Raw genomic sequence first — 16,917 nt, forward strand, 5'->3', positions numbered from 1 at the left:
ACAAAAGCCCCACAACCACATCAAAGTAGTGCCTCACTGGGGGATGATGATGATGATAATTTCAATGTCCTGTTTTTCAAGCTGTTTGTTGTCCATCGCGACCCCATGGACAACATTCCTCCAGGCCTTCCTATCCTCTACCATCTTCTGGAGTCCATTTAAGCTCACAACTACTGCTTCAATGACTCCATCGAGCCACCTCATTCTCTGTCGTCCCCTTCTTCTATTGCCCTCAATCTTTCCCAGCATTAGGCCCTTTTCCAGTGAGTCCTTCCCTCTCATTAGGTGGCCAAAGTATTTGAGTTTCAACTTCAAGATCTGGCCTTCTAAAGAGCAGTCAGGGTTGATCTCTAGGACTGACCGGTTTGAATGCCTTGCAATCCAGGGGACTCGCAGGAGTCTTCTCCAGCACCATAGTTCAAAGGCCTCAATTCTTTGGCGCTCAGCCTTTCTTATAGTCCAACTTTCACAGCCATACACTGCAACTGGGAAAATCATGGCCTTGACTATACGTACTTTTGTTGGCAGGGTGATGTCTCTGCTTTTTAGTATGCTGTCTAGATTTGCCATAGCTTTCCTCCCCAGGAGCAAGCATCTTTTAATTTCTTGGCTGCAGTCCCCATCTGCAGTGATCTTGAAGCCCAGGAAGATAAAATCTATCACTACCTCCATTTCTTCCCCATCTATTTGCCAGGAATTGAGAGGGCCAGATGCCATGAACTTGATTTTCTTAATATTGAGTTTCAAACCAACTTTTGCACTCTCTTTCTTCACTCGCATCAAGAGGCTCTTTAGTTCCTCTTCACTTTCTGCCATTAGAGTGGTATCATCTGCATATCTTGGGTTGTTGATATTTCTCCCAGCAATCTTAATTCCAACTTTTGTTTCATCTAGCCCTGCTTTTCTCATGATGTTCTCTGCATATAAGTTAAATAGCAGGGCGACAGAATACAGCCTTGCCGGACTCCTTTCCCAATTTTGAACCAATCAGTGGTTCTGTGCCTAGTTCTCACTGTTGCTTCTTGACCCGCATATAGGTTTCTCAAGAGACAAATGAGATGGCCTGGTACTCCCATCTCTTTAACAACTTGCCACAATTTGTTGTGATCCACGCAATCAAAGGCTTAGTCAATGAAGCAGAAGTAGATGTTTTTCTGGAACTCCCTAGTTTTCTCCATGATCCAGCGTATGTTGGCAATTTGATCTCTAGTTCCTCTGCCTCTTCAAAATCCTGCCTGTACTTCTGGAAGTTCTCGATCCACATACTGCTGGAGTCTAGCTTGTAGGATTTTAAGCATAACTTTGCTTGCACGTGAAATGAGTGCAATGATGCAATAGTTAAAACATTCTTTGGCATTGCCTTTCTTTGGAATTGGAATGTAAACTGACCTTTTCCAATCCTGTGGCCACTGTTGAGTTTTCCAAATTTGCTGGCAAATTGAGCACTTTTACTGCATCGTCTTTTAAGATTTTGAATAGCTCAGCTGGAATACTGTCACCTCCACTAGCTTTGTTGTTGCTCAGATTTCCTAAGGCCCATTTCACTTCACATTCTAGGATGTCTGGCTCGAGGTCAATGACTACCCCATCGTGGTTATCAGGGACACTAAGCTCGTTCTTGTATAGTTCTTCTGTGTAATTTTGCCATCTCTTCTTAATCTCTTCTGCCTCTGTTAGGTCCCTCCATTTTGGTCCTTTATCATGCCCATCTTTCCATCAAACATTCTCTTCATATCTCCAATTTTCTTGAAGAGATCTCTGGTCCTCCCTATTCTATTATTTTCTTCTATTTCTTTGCACCATTGAAGCGTGCATTCTTACCTCTTCAAGCTATTCTCTGGAATTCTGCATTCAATTGGGTGTATCTTTCTCTTTCTCCTTTGCCTTTAGCTTCCCTTCTTTCCTCAGCTATTTGCAAAGCTTCTCAGACAGCCATTTTGCTTTCTTGCATTCTTTTTCTTTGGGATGGTTTTAGTTGCTACCTCTTGTACAATGTTGTGAACCTCTGTCCATGGTTCTTCAGGCACTCTGTCTATCAGATCTAATTCCTTAAATCTATTTGTCACCTCTACTGTGTATTCATCAGGGATATGATTTAGTTCATACCTGAGTGTCCTAGTGTTTTTCCCTACTTTCTTCAATTTAAGCCTAAATTTTGCAACGAGAAGCTCATGATCTGAGGCACAGTCAGCTCCTGGTCTTGTTTTTACTAACTGTATAGAGCTTCTCCATCTTTGGCTGCAGAGCACATAGTCAATCTGATTTCTATGTTGACCATCTGGTGATGTTCATGTGATGTCCTCTTGGGTTGTTGGAAAAGAGTGTTTGCTATAACCATTGTATTCTCTTGTCAAAATTCTATCAGCGTGTGTCCTGCTTCATTTTGTACTCCATGGCCAAACTTGCTCCATGATGATAAGGACATCGTTTTTTGGTGTTGATTCAATAAGGTGCTGTAGGGCTTCACAGTACCGGTCAGTTTCATTCTCTTCAACACCAGTGGTTGGGGCATAGACTTGGACTATTGTGATATTGAATGGTTTGCCTTGGATTTGGACTGAGATCATTCTGTCATTTTGGGGATTGTATCCCAGTATTGCTTTTCCTACTCTTTTATTGACTATGAAGGCTACTCCATTTCTTCTGAGGGATTCTTGACCGCAGTAGTATACCCGATGGTCCTCTGAATTAAATTCACCCATTCCTGTCCATTTTAGTTTGCAGATTCCTATGATGTCGATGTTCAGTCTTGTCATCTCTTTTTTGACTATGTCCAGCTTGCCTTGATTCATGGATCTTACATTCCAGGTTCCTATGGATAATAGATCTTTACAGCATCGGACTTTCCTTTCACCACCAGATGCATCTACAGTTTAGCATCCTTTAAGTTTAATTTTCCACCAGTATTCAAAATATCTTTGTCAGTTATGATTTCCTCAAAGTTAGTTACATTTGGGTAGCCAAAAGTTTCATTTATATAAGTCATCCTAGTGTTTTGATAATTCTAATATCAAGAGTGCTATTCTAGTTGTAAATCATATCTTTCTTATTATAGAGCTCTATTTATACCTACGTGTTATCTATTGTTTTGTCCATATTCAAGCAAATATTGGCTTATATAATACCTCATCTGGTATGTCACATCTTCGGGTTTTTTTAGTCTAATTCTAGCTTTCTTTCTTTGCCAATCAGCTTTTCAGGCCAAAGTAATTAAATCATCAACAAATTCTTCCTTTTTTTGTAAATACTGCTTGGAATGGGGAAAAAATTTAAGTAGGGTATTTTTGAGGGGGAATTCCGCCCAGTTATATTCATTAAACAACTCCCACTTTCCTTCTCCCTCAATTTTTCTTTTCATTTTTGTCTCCCAATTTCTGACATTTCCCCTAACAGCTTTATAATCTGTTTTTTTAAAACCGCCTTCCTTATCCTCAAGTATATTTTGAAAACCTAAAGAATAAGGTGCTTTTTCCATTTCCATTGTTGTAGCTAAGTCTTGAAGATTTTTATTTGTCTGTGCCAAATTATGTTTCCATTCTTTTATATCTTGTGTCTTTAGATCAGTTTCCTCTGTTTCATCTTCTGTTTTTTGACTTGTTTGTTCATTCTGTCTGTCATTTTCTGGGAACTTTCTAGTTGTGAGTTTAAGTTAGAAATTTGCTCATTTATATTATCAAAGTTGTTTTTAATCTCATCATGATTTCTTCTTTCATCTTCTTTATTTGAAATAATTATCTCTTAGATTAATTGTAACATAGAATGCATTTCCTTCTGAAAAATGATTACTTTTTAAGTCATCACTCCTACAAAACCATGGCAAACCTGGCTGGGGACTTCAGATGGGAGTATTAAGTATGTTTTCCTACTATTTTGACTAGATATTGTAAGGACCCACCTCAATTTTACATCTTAAGAAGACAGAACTCTTGGAATGTCTCTTCCAACAGGGATCTTTATTAAAAGAAGCTGATTGTAGGCATGCTAGACAGGATCTGGGGAATCCTCTCCCACCATTCAATGTTTTAAAGTGTTTCCAAGCAGCCCCCACCCCACAGTTTTTCTGGGTTATTCAATCCATCAGTCCGCTCTGTCAGCACAATCACTCATCCTCTTTTCCCATATCCCAGGTGTTGTATTTCCCACCCCCTTTTCCTCACTGCCAAAGGGGAGTGAGATGAAAGGCGATGGCCACATTATTATGGTTAGTTCTCTCGATGAGAATCCACAAACGGTCACTTTGTAGTTAATGAAGGAAGTGAGAGTCATAAACTCCCCATGCTTACCCTCCTCCCTTTTCGTCATATGACAGAATCCAGAATAGAATAAGAATTGGTTTTTCATCAGAGTAGGTAGATAGAAATGAAATATAATTGGATTACTAATCTTGTCTTATACCACCAATCTTAATGTCCATAAAACAAAGTCTCATCTGGTTTTTCTGAACTTTATATACAGACTTTATAATTCAATAAGTTCTAGGATATAGGTCCACCAATGAAAGCAATATTTTAAACACCTGCTCAGGTGTCCAAAAATTGTCAATCAGCCAAAATTTACAATCCAACCATCCTAAGAACAATCCAAAAACCTCCCCCAGACAAACATAGCCAAAAGTCAAATTTTTCTTTTTCTCCAAATAGTTCTTAAGATTAAAAGTTACAGCTCAGTATATTTTTATAATCCAAGAAGGTCAACAAGTTTCAAAACAATTAGGTTCTCACACTGTAGTAAGTATGCCAAAATATTTTTCTCTGTTGCCAGCTGTTCTCGGTTGAGTTAAAAGTCACCAAACAACAAAGAATGTAGGTTTTTTTATCTGTTTCTGGGCTTCTTGCCAGATCTATATCAGTTATTGCAGCTGTGGTGCTTTACTCTAGTCCAGTGGTTCTCAACCTGTGGGTCGGGACCCTATTTGGGGTCGAACGACCATTTCACAGGGGTCGCTAAACAAGGCTGTCCGCCATTTTGCCCCCCTTTTGTTTGGCCATGCCCCTGGCACCCGGTGATGTATAAGTGGTTGGGGGTCACCACAACATGGGGAACTGTATTATGGGGTCGCGGCATTAGAAAGGTTGAGAACCACTGCTCTAGTCCACCACTCAATATCCATTTTCCGACTCTTAAAATAGAAGGTTGATTTCTTATATTTCACCCCAGTATTTTTTCAAAGAGAAAATCTTAACAATTTTCTCAGTTCTCAAACTATAGCTTGATATTTCATCAACTTGAATGTTAAATGTTTCTGTCCCCCATAAAAAAATTTAAAACGCCGCTTCCGTTCCTCTGGAAGGGTGGGGCTGTAATCCCCTTCCTTCTCACATTTGGACATTTTTAGCTTTTTGGGAGCCTTTTCCAAGAAATCCAGTAGTAAAATAATGAAGAAAGGATCAATATTCTCACCCAGTTCCAAACACACTGTTTATGATCTGCTAATTAGTGCTTCTTAGTGTGATTTTAGGCCCTTTTAGGGGCCCTTGCAGGGCAAAATTGGGCGCGGAAAGCAGAGCCTTGCATTTCTGCATCTGTGTCATTATGATGTCAAACCAGAAGTTGATGGTAGGGCAGTATTGATTATGTATGTTTTGATCTAGGAGCAGGATGTGAGAGGTAAGAGTGGACTAGGGGTGCTGAGGGGCAGGCTGGATTACTGGGAGAGTGATGAATAGAGAGATATATAGTTGTTTGAAAGCAATTTTCTTGCTCTGCTTTCAGTTTCTATCCTCTGGGCCAGGTAATGGGTTCCTCGGTGGCCTTGGGCTTCAGCTGTTGCTTTTGAATACCAAGTTGGTATGTGGCAAGATCTTATCATGGAGGAGGGTGCTAATGTGTTGTGTCTTATTAAGACCTAGTTGGACACAGGGAAGAGTTCCTCTCTAGAAAAGTGCCCCACAGGTTTTGTGTTTTGAACTGCTAGCTTTCACTGATCAATAGAATCCCCAAAATTGTTCATTCTAGAGATTTCAGTTTGCCAGTGTTGTTGAGTTCAGGGCAACTGATGGCCTTCCTGGCAACCAACAAGTCATTTATGGCCAAACACCTATGGAGGACATATGTTATATCTGGTTGTCTCAGACCAATTGAGATATGATCCGGTAGTGGAAGATGTTAATATTACTCTATTTCGGTGGACAGATAATTCCCTGGTAGCTTTCAGCTCATTGGTATTCCCTGAAGGGAGAGACAAGGCCCATTCAATTGTTCAGTTGATGAACCCAGTGGAATTCCAGAGAAAACTGAGGATTTTCATATGGACTCTGGTGGACAATTCAACTATGGCTCTAGTCACTGGCTGTAATGGGTAGGTGGCTGCATCTTTGGATCATATTGCTTCTATATGGCCTCTCCCTAATCACAGGATGCATCTCCGTTTACTGAGCAGTTCTTGGAAATGAAGCATCAAAGGAGACATCTTGAATAAAAATAGAAGAAGACTCAAATTGATTGAACATGGGCAACAGCTCCATATAAAGGAGTATCTCATGGTAATAAGAGTAATGAAATATCAGTATTTCTCTTGATAATCTTCAAGGAGCCCATTTAGGATGATCCATTCCCTATTGGGTAGGGAGAGCCCCGAACAACATCAGCTGGACTATTTTGGAGATTATTCAGAGAATCTAATAGATAAAGTCACTCAGATTTGCTACATATTAGACTTTGACTGGGAAGCTGAAATGCCTGGGATATATTCTGGTGGTCTGATCTGGGATATGTTTGAATCAGAGAAGTGGACAGGGCTCTCTGCTGACCTGACCACTTGTTTACTAGATTCAGATTCCTCATGAGTTGTGAAAGTGGCCAAGGAAGTTAACTGCAGTTGGATCCATGTAATAGTGTTGGCCTTTTTGAGAGAGAAAGTGGTGCCCACAGCTTTGAAAGAGACAGTGGTGTACCCCCTCCTTAAGAAGCTGTCTTAGACCAAATGATGTTTGGTCTATTAACCAATCTCCAAATTTCCCTTTTTGTGAAAGTTTGTTGAGAAGGTGATCAGTCTGCAGCTGAAGAGAATCCTGGACCAGGGGTGTCAAACTGCCGGCCCACAGGCTGGATGCATCATGCAGAAGCCACACCCACCCATTGCCAGCAATGGCAAAACTGTCCCGATATGTTGCACGACGTCACATGATGTCGTGAGTTTGACATGTCTGATCTAGACCTTTTAAACAGGTTTCAAGCCAGTTTTTAATACTGAGACAGCTTTGGTTGGATCCTAGATGGTGGTGATGCTTCCATTCTTGTACCCCTCAATGTCTCCGTCTCACAACCATCAGCCATGGTATCTTTCTGAGGTTGTACATCATCCTTGAATGGGGAAGTATACTGTAATTCCATCCAAGGTCAAATTTAGAATATCTGAAAATCTGATAAAGTGGATCTTGGACTGTCTAGATCTGTGGATATTCCAAATTTGACCTCAAATGAAGTTATACTTCTCCATTCAAGGATGGTGCACAATTTGGGGGTCTTCCTTGATTCATTAATTCTGCTCAATGAGCAAATAACAGCTGTGGCCAGGAAGGTCTTGCCCAGCTTCATCTGATGTGTCAGTTCTGCGCTTTCCAAGATTGTCAGATTCTTCAGATAGTCATTCATATCCTGGTCACCTCATAGCTTGACTATTGCAGTGTGCTCTACATTCAGCTGCATTCAGAAGACCATCTGGAAGGATCGGAATGCAGTAGTGTAGGCACTGATGGGCATGCCTCCGTATGCTCATTTGAACCTTTGTTTCACAAGTTACTAGTTTGCTTCCAGATGCAATTTAAATTGCTGGTTGCTATCTAAAAATGCATACATCCTTAACAGATCTGTTGATATTTGCAGCCTTCACTGTTTAGAACATCATTTTTTTTTTTCTCTTGACAGGCAGAAGAGGAGAGAGATGATATGGAGAGAGTGAAACTGGATAACAAAAGAATACTTTTCAATCTGTTGCCAGCACATGTTGCTCAGCATTTTCTTATGTCTAATCCAAGGAACATGGTAAGGAAGTTAATTATTTGTTTTCAAGACTTCTATTAAGACTTTTCATTTCTTCAGGGCTTTAATTGTAATGATATAATAATAATTACAATCATATGGCAATGTAGTGGAATAAAAGGAATATTAAAATAACTTACAACAAAGACAAATCTGCAAATAGTCAAAAAAGTTAGATACCTATGAATTTATTTAACAGCAAGATGTACAACATTAAAAGAGAACAATTATGAAAAACTGTTGAAACAAATAAAACTAGACTTGAAAAAGTGGAAAAATCTTCAACTGTCATTACTAGGAAGAATAGCTAAAGTTAAAATGAGTGTTCTGCTGAAATTACTCTTTTTATTTCAAATGATTCCTGTAAAATTGGGAAAAATTTTTATGATGACCTAAATACATCAATATTGAGATTTATTTGGCAAGGGAAGAAAGCACAAATTAAAGCCAAAATGTTACAAGAATCTAAAAACAGTGGAGGATTTGGACTCCCAGACTGGAGACTATATTATCAAGCAGGCCATTTTATCATGGCTCAAAGAATGGATAACGCTTAGAAACAAAAGATTACTGTACCTAGAGGGGCATGACCTACAAATCGGTTGGCATGCCTTTCTGTGGTACGGGAAAAATAAAGTACACAGGTATTTCCAAAACCATGCTATAAGGAACGTACTATTTTTAGAATGGGAAAAAATAAAACAAAAAATTTATATTAAACTACCCGAGTGGCTTTCAACAATGGAAGCTATTGCTTACCCAAATTTAATCAACTATGACAAAGTCATTACTTATAAAGACATTCTGGACAATGAAGGAAAATTGAAAGATAGGCAAGATTTACAATGACAAGGTATTGACCTAGCATGGTGGCCCTATTTGCAAATTCAAACAAGATATCAAAAAGATGCAAAGACAATGGGATTTTATAAAGAACAGATAGAATTTGATCAAATACTTTTAAAAACAGATGAAAACTTGATTAAGAAACTTTACAGATTTCTTCTAAATTTGAAGATGGAAGAAGAACAAGTAAAAGAAACAATGATAACATGGGCAAAAAACTTTGGATATTCTATAGACTTACAAGATTGGCAAAAGTTATGGGATAGAAATATTAAATGGACTAAAGCTGCTTCATATAAAGAAAATTTGTATAAAATGTTCTACAGATGGCACATGATACCAGTAAGACTAGCGAAAATGTTTAAAAATACTTTGAATAATTGTTGGAAATGTAAGCAAAAGCCAGGTACTTACTATCATATCTGGTGGGTATGTCCTAGAGCAAAAAAATTTTGGCTTAAGATTCATATATGGTGGAAAAGATGACTAAAATACAGATAGAATTTAAACCAGAATTGTTTTTGTTAGGAATACTAGGAGCCAAGTATGAGTATTTAATATTGTATATATTGACAGCAGCGAGAATAGCATTTGCCCAATATTGGAAAAATGAAAATTTACTGTCTGAAGAGACCATAATTAAGAAAATTTTAGAATGTGCAGAAATGGATAGACTAACTCTAGAGATTAAAGAGAAAGAAGATTCAGTTTATTTTAAAACATGGGACAATTTTTACCAATGGCTAGCCAAAAGAGAGTGAGAAATGAATGTGATATCTTATTGTGAATGTATATTAATAAGATGAGGGACATGTACTGACTAACTGACATTGTTTATGATTATTGTTTCTTATACTAACTATAGCTATTTACTATCATATTAATCAGTGTTACTGAATACATGTACCTGGACAATAGCCAGCTTGCTAAAGCTTGAGAATGTTTATATCAATGAGGGTAACCCCATTGTCTTTCCCATCCCTGTCCCAACTCTAACCCTGACCCCCATCCTTAACCCCAACTCCCATACTGATCCCATACCTTTCCCAACCTTATAAAACTCAATAATTTTTTTAAAAAAAGGAATATTAAAATAAAAGACAGAGAAGTGGAGAAGATCATGAAGTAATCAAATCTGAAAATCAAAGTTAAGAGTAGATAAGAAAGATTTAAGAAAGTTGAAAGATTATGGCATAAACCAGTGGTGGCGAACCTTTTAGAGACTGAGTGCCCAAACTGCAACCCAAAACCCACATGAATCGTCGCGTGCCGGGTGGGTGTGGCCCATTGGGTGGGCATGGCCCATTGGGTGGGCATGGCTATGGTGGTAACAGCAGACTGGGTGGAACTAAAAAGTTCAATCAATCAATTCCAACTTTGCAAGATCTTTTTTTTCCCCGTGAGAAGTTGAAATTGATTGAACCTTTTGTTTTTTGCACACGGCGGCAGAGGCCTAAAGCGAAAAGGTTTTATAAAATCCAGCTGAAGGCCTAGGACTGGGGCGACGGCGTGTGTGCCCACAGAGAGGGCTCTGAGTGCCGCCTCTGACACCCGTGCCATAGGTTCACCACCACTGGCATAAACCATAAGCTTTGATGGCACTTAGAAAATCTGCATATTGACAAAAATTCCATCTGTCAATTGCAAAAGGCCACACGCTGCTGGGATTTGCACGCGTTCTATGCTCAAATGCCAATTTGCAGTGATTACACATTGCTGTATATGTAATAATTATAATAAAAGATGAAATTAAAGATTGGTTAACCAGCATATACCTAATAATGAAAGATCCAACAAAAGGGGCAGTACCAGGCAACTACAGGCCAATTATCTGCTTACAAACAATTTCAAATTGAGAATTGGATGTACTCTAACAGCATTTAGGTGAATGCTTTTTTCCCATCTGAGCAGAAGGGAAACTTCCCAAAAGGCAGAGGAATAAAATCAATTCCTAATTGACAAGATGATTTTGGAAAAGTATAGGAGAAAGAAGACTAACTTAATCTAGATTGGACTGATTATAAGAAGACAGTTTTATAGGGTTGATCTGATGCTGAAAAAATACTGTCAAAAATGGAATCGCAGCTGAAGGTTGTCTGAATATACAGTCACAATATTATAATAGAATTTGGACTGGAAAAAACGTCACCAGTGACGTAGCTGACTATAGACCCTGGAGACGATTCTCCGTCCCCAGGATTCGGAATTCTTTCACTGGCGGGCCCATCTGGGCTGAATGCCATCCTGGAGGGTGGCCACCAAGGGGTGAACCTTTGAGGTGAACTCAAAACAGCCCCTGGAAACGGCAAAAGAAGAGTGAAGTGCTTCTGCGATCGCCTCCATCATCAGCTGATTGTCGGAGACAGAAGACAGCTGATTGAGAACAATGCCCAGACACTTAGCTGTGTGCCCAGACATTCTTATCTTTTAGAGACCTTTAAGAGAGAGCTTTGTTTGTTTGTTTGTTTTTGCCTAATGTCTGGCTTTTTGCTATCTGTGACTGGTTGTATTTTCTGTAGTAAGCAAACTACACAAGAAGATCTTGCAAAGCTGCAATTGTATTAAAACTTGGTTACTGTTGCCTTGTAGGCGATGATAGATACACAACAAAGAATGCAGAAAATAGAAGAAAAGTCAGCAATGATAGATGAGAAATTAGTAGCCCTACAAGAGGAAAACCAGAGATTGGCACAATCTAATGCAGAATTGGAAAGAAATATGGTGGTCATGGAGATGGAACAGACATCATATTTCTTAAGATTTCAAAATGTGATAGAAGAGAAAGATGAGAATTTATTAGATTTAATGAGTGGACTACTGGTGGATTTACTTGGAATGGAAAAGGACCAAATGAATAGGGAATTGGACCAGGTTTTTAGAGTCAACTCCAGCTATGCAAGAAGGAATAGAGTGCTCAGGGAGGTCCACGTCAGATTTTTTAAAAGAAATCAATGAGATGAAATTTTGAGAATTGTAAGGGACCAACCTATGAAGTATAAAGATAAAGTGCTTGTAGTTCTTAAACAGATTTCTAGAAAAATAAGGGAAGCACGAAGAGATTATCAATTTTTAACAAGGAAACTGATTGATAGAGGTGAATTTTAGATGGTTGATTCCAGAAGGGCTACTGATTTTTTTGGGGGACTCAAAAAGATATAGATTGGACACCCCATTCCAAGCAGAGGAATTTTTCAATAAGCAGAGACCCTTTTTGGAGAAAAGAGATCAGAGGGATCGTCTACTCAGAGACTTCTAAGCAAACAGAGGAGGAGATACCAAAAAAGACACATACAGAGAAAGATGTCAGACCTAAAGATCAGAGACAAATAAGCTCACCTAGAAGATTGAGATCCCGAAATAATTAAAATTATGGAGGAAATTGGAATATACTCAATAAATATAAATGGTCTCAACTCCCCATCAAAAAGGAGTAAAATATTTCATAGGCTACAGAAACTTAAAATGAACATAATTTGTCTACAAGAGACTCATATTAAGAGACAACATTCTAGAATTTTAGAAGAGCCAAAACTTGGCAAACTTTATTTCTCTTCAGCATTACAAAAGAAAAGAGGGATAGTGATATATATAAAAGAAAAGTTGAATCCAAAACAAATTTATTCTGATAAAGAAGGAAGAATAGTAATGGTGGAGATTTCATGGAATCAAAAACAAATATTGTTGGTGGCAATATATGCCCCCAATGAGAAACAAGAGCAATTTTTTCAACAACTATACGACAAACTTGTGGACTTAAACTACCATAGTCTTTGTATATTGGGAGACTTTAATGCAATTGTGGATGCAGTTCGAGACTACAAAAGCCATAAATAAGGGAAGTAATATTTTACCTAAATCTTGTTTAAAAATGAAAGATGAACTATGTTTGCAGGATATATGGTGAGAGATGAATCCAGGAAAGACACAATATACTTTTTACTCTAACAGGCATAAATCTTGGTCATGAATAGATATAATATGGATCTCCCATGGCTTGAAGACTATGATACAGGAAGTTGAAATAGAATCAAATATTTGGGCAGACCATAACCCAATTAAAATGACATGGAAAGGATCTAAGAAAAGATTGAGATGGTCTCTGAATAAATCTATTTTGAAGGGAAAAGAATTTTTACAATTAGCAACAAAAGAAATGGAATTTTTTTTAAGATCAATAAAAAGGAAGATACTTCTATTCAAAATGTTTGGGACATGGTAAAAGCATACATTAGAGGTTTAGCTATAACCTATGTTGCTAAAAAGAGAATCACACAGTCCAAATTGAAAAAAACAGCTTGGTATATTGGAGCTGGAGTTACAAACTGATCCACAAAAGAAAAATTTGAAGATACAAATGGACTTAATAAAACATAAATTAAATCTACTTGAGACTGATACTGTGGCACAACAGATTAAGTGAGCCAAACAGAACTTTTTGGAAAATGCTAATAAACCAGGTAGATGGCTTGCATATAGACTGAAAAAAAAAGAGAAAAAAGATCAATAAGTAAATTACTGGATGAAAAGGGTGAAATACACTGTCATAATGATGGTATTAAAAAAATTGCTAAGCTCTTTTATGAGCTATTTTATAAGGCTGAGACGATCTCTGAAGAGGCAATTCAGGACTATTTTAAAAAAGCAAATCTTCCAAAAATATCAGGACATATGCAACAGAGGTTAAATGAGAAGATATCAATGATGGAGATCATAGAGGCAATTAAAAGTCAAAAGAAAGATAAGACACTGGGGCCGGACGGCCTACCTGCAGAATTTTATGTAGCTTTACTGTGACTCCTTTTCTGAAGGACTTGTGTAATTAAACTTTTATACAGACAAAAGTTCCGAACTCATTGACTGAAGCTAATATTACCTTGATACTTAAAGAAGATACAGATCCTACACAAGTTAAAAACTACAGTCTAATATCATTACTAAATGTGGATTATAAAATCTTTGCTGCAATTTTGGCAGAAAGAATGAAAAGTTTTTTAATAGAATTTATTCACCCAGACCAAAATGGCTTTCTTCCTAAAAGAAAGATGAAGAACAATTTAAGGATTATTTTAAATATTTTGGAGTATTATGAAAATCATCCAGGGAACCAGATGGCACTCATATTTCTTGATGCACAAAAAGCATTTGATAATTTAAATTGGCAATTTATGTTTCAACAACTACAGGAAATGGACTTTGGTGAAAACTTTATTAAAGCAATCCAAGCGATCTACAAGAAACAATCAGCAAGGATACTTATAAATGAAGATTATACAGAGAGCTTTGATATTAAAAAAGGCATGAGACAGGGATGTCCACTCTCTCCCCTGCTATTTATTTTTACTCTGGAGGTATTGACTAGAAACATCAGGCAAGACATAGAAATTAAAGGTCTTGAGATTAAAGACCAGAAATATAAATTACAGGCTTTCGCAGATGATCTGGTCTTTATCTTAGAGGAGCCTTTGGAAACAGCCCCTAAACTTTTGCAGAAAATTGAGAAATTTGGAGAAGTGGCTGGACTGAAAATAAATAGGGAAAAAACTAAAGTGTTAACAAAAAATTTAAATGATAAACAAAAAACTCAACTCGCCAAAAAGACAAATCTTCAAATAGTTAAAAAAGTTAAATATTTAGGTATCTATTTTATGGTGAAATATACATTGCTAAAAGAAGATAACTATGAGAGACTAATGAAACAAATAAAAATCAACCTGCAAAAATGGGAAAATCTCCAACTATCATTGTTAGGAAGAATAGCGACTGTTAAAATGAACATTTTACCAAAGCTATTTTTTTATTTCAAACTGTTCCTGTAAAGCTGGGTAAGAAATTTTTTGACGATTTAAATACAATGATATTAAGATTTATATGGCAAAGAAAGAAAGCAAGAATTAAATGTAAACTTCTACAAGACTCGAAAGATAGAGGGGGTTTTGGACTTCTGGATTGGAGACTTTATTATCAAGCAGTTATTTTGCTTTGGCTTAAAGAATGGATTACTCTGAGAAATAAGTGAATTCTCTATTTAGAGGGATATGACCTTCAACTAGGCTGGCATGCCTTTTATAAAATACATAAGTACTTTCGAAACCATGCTATAAGAAATGTTTTACTTTCTGAATGGGAGAAAGTTAGACACAAAATGTATATGAAAATTCCTGATTGGCTTTCAAAGATGGAAGCATTTGCTTACCCGAATTTGATTAATTATGATAAACTTGTTAGTTATAAAGATATTTTGGACAAGGACGGAAAACTCAAAGACAGGCAAGCCCTTCAGCAACAAGGTATTGACTTAACATGGTGGTCCTATTTGCAAATTCAAACAAGATATGAAAAAGACATAAAAATAATGGGATTTTACAAAGAGCTGACTTCACTTGATAAAATACTTTTAAAAACAGATGAACGTTTGGACTTCCGGTGGCGCTCAGCCACACCGATGGCGGCTTTCTTTTAGCCATCTGCCTTGGGATTGTGTAAAAGCCGGCAGAGACAGCGAAAATCAGCTGTTCCGCAGCTTAAAACCTCTTTCCTTGGGAGAAGAGGAAGAGGAGAGCTTCTTGGGTAAAGGTAGAGCTCCCCTGGACCCCCACAACTTTAGGGAGGTCGGAGGGTAGAGCTCCCTTGGAGCCCGAGTTTAACTCTGCATTCCAGGACGTCTTTGTTCCGAAATTTAAGAACAATGCTAGACGCCACTTCCATATCTGCTTCTTAAAGTGAGATTGTGAGTATATAAAAGCAGATGGAGCTGACCAGGAGAAATTAGATTTGTGATCATCTGGGACTTTAACTCCTGAAAAGTATCTTCAATTTTTTTTTCTTTGTTGTTTGAAGTAAAGAAAGGGAAAGTGACAGAAGTTAAAGATGGCGCTTGGCTTTCTTGTTTGATCTTTTGCAACAAAGTTAATAGACTGTTCAATATATAAGGCAAGAACTTTCTTCTTTGTTTTGGGGATTGTATTTGTATTTTCTTTTTCTTGATTTTATAATATAAGACTGTGAATTTATAGAAATGGTTTCAAAACGATTTGTTTCTTCGGTTCCTAAAGCCTCTATTTCCTCTCCGATAACGCTGACTGTTTCTCAACCTAAGCCAAAAACACCCCCTCCTTCTCCTCCTCCACTTGCATTTTCACTTAAAGACTTACAAGAAGCTTTAAAAAAACTGCTTTAGACATTAAAGAGGAGGTGGCTGACCTTTTGGATATTAAAATGGCTTCAGACAGGGCTGCTGTGGCAGAATTATTGGAGGAAAAGAACAAAGAAATGAGGGAGGATATAGTGTTTGCTTTTCAAGGACTAGCTGTGCATATTGAGAGGATTGATGACAGATTGGATGAAGTGACGGAAAATGCAGCGAAATTGGAAAGCAGAGTTGATGAGGTTGAGAATAAGATAGATTTGACACAGGATGAATTAATTATTTCACAGTACAGGGATATGGAATTTGCGTTGTGCATTAGAGGTTTGAAAGAAAACCCACAAGAAGATTTAAAAGAGTTAGTGGTTAAAGATATTGCTTTTAATTTGGGATGGAAACCAGAGGAAATTTGGGATGGGATTGAAAATTTTTTTAGGGTAAATTCATGGTTTGCCAGACAAAGAAATCTACCTAGAGATGTGATCATTTATTTCTCTAGAAGATTAATCCGTAATGAAATTGTACAAGCTTTCTATAAACAGAGGTTTCGAATTGCAGATCAAGATGTCATAATTTTAGAAGAAATACCTCCAAAGATTTTAAGAAAAAGAAAAGAATTCACTTTTTTATCTGAGGAGCTTAAACGTCATCAAATCCAGTTCAGATGGGAAATTCCAGCTGGGATAGTGGTGAACTACCTAGGAACATGTTACAGATTAAATACAGTTTTAAAAGCAAAAGATTTTTATTCTTCCATTCTGAAGGCAGATTCGCCCTTATCTCCGCAAGCTAGTAAAATTGGAGAAGAGCAAAGAACTGGAGGTGTGATTTCTTTGATTTCTAAAGATTTACAAGTGGAGTCTGCTGTACAGACTTTGGAGATAAAAGAACAAAGGATGACTCGTGCAGCGCATAAACGCAGGGAAAAAGATCAGAAGCAGAAGGCT

The 16,917-nt window shown here is 37.5% G+C and overlaps 1 protein-coding gene across 7 annotated transcripts in view; it reads left to right on the plus strand.

Moving 5' to 3' along the window:
- ADCY1 (adenylate cyclase 1) overlaps positions 1–16,917 on the plus strand; it is a 451,138-nt gene that overhangs the window by 407,434 nt on the left and 26,787 nt on the right. For 6 of the 7 annotated variants that reach the window (XM_039353930.1, XM_039353932.1, XM_039353931.1 and 3 more), the window contains one exon: positions 7,867–7,983. In XM_039353930.1, the coding sequence (XP_039209864.1) occupies positions 7,867–7,983 (117 nt within the window). Of the gene's footprint in view, positions 1–7,866; positions 7,984–12,774; positions 12,814–16,917 lie in introns of those variants that run through there. The other variant, XM_039353936.1, reaches the window with a different exon arrangement.

The sequence above is a fragment of the Crotalus tigris genome, unplaced genomic scaffold (assembly GCF_016545835.1).
Source record: "Crotalus tigris isolate CLP2741 ecotype Arizona unplaced genomic scaffold, ASM1654583v1 scf7180000018540.1288718, whole genome shotgun sequence".
NCBI classification, from domain to species: domain Eukaryota; kingdom Metazoa; phylum Chordata; class Lepidosauria; order Squamata; family Viperidae; genus Crotalus; species Crotalus tigris.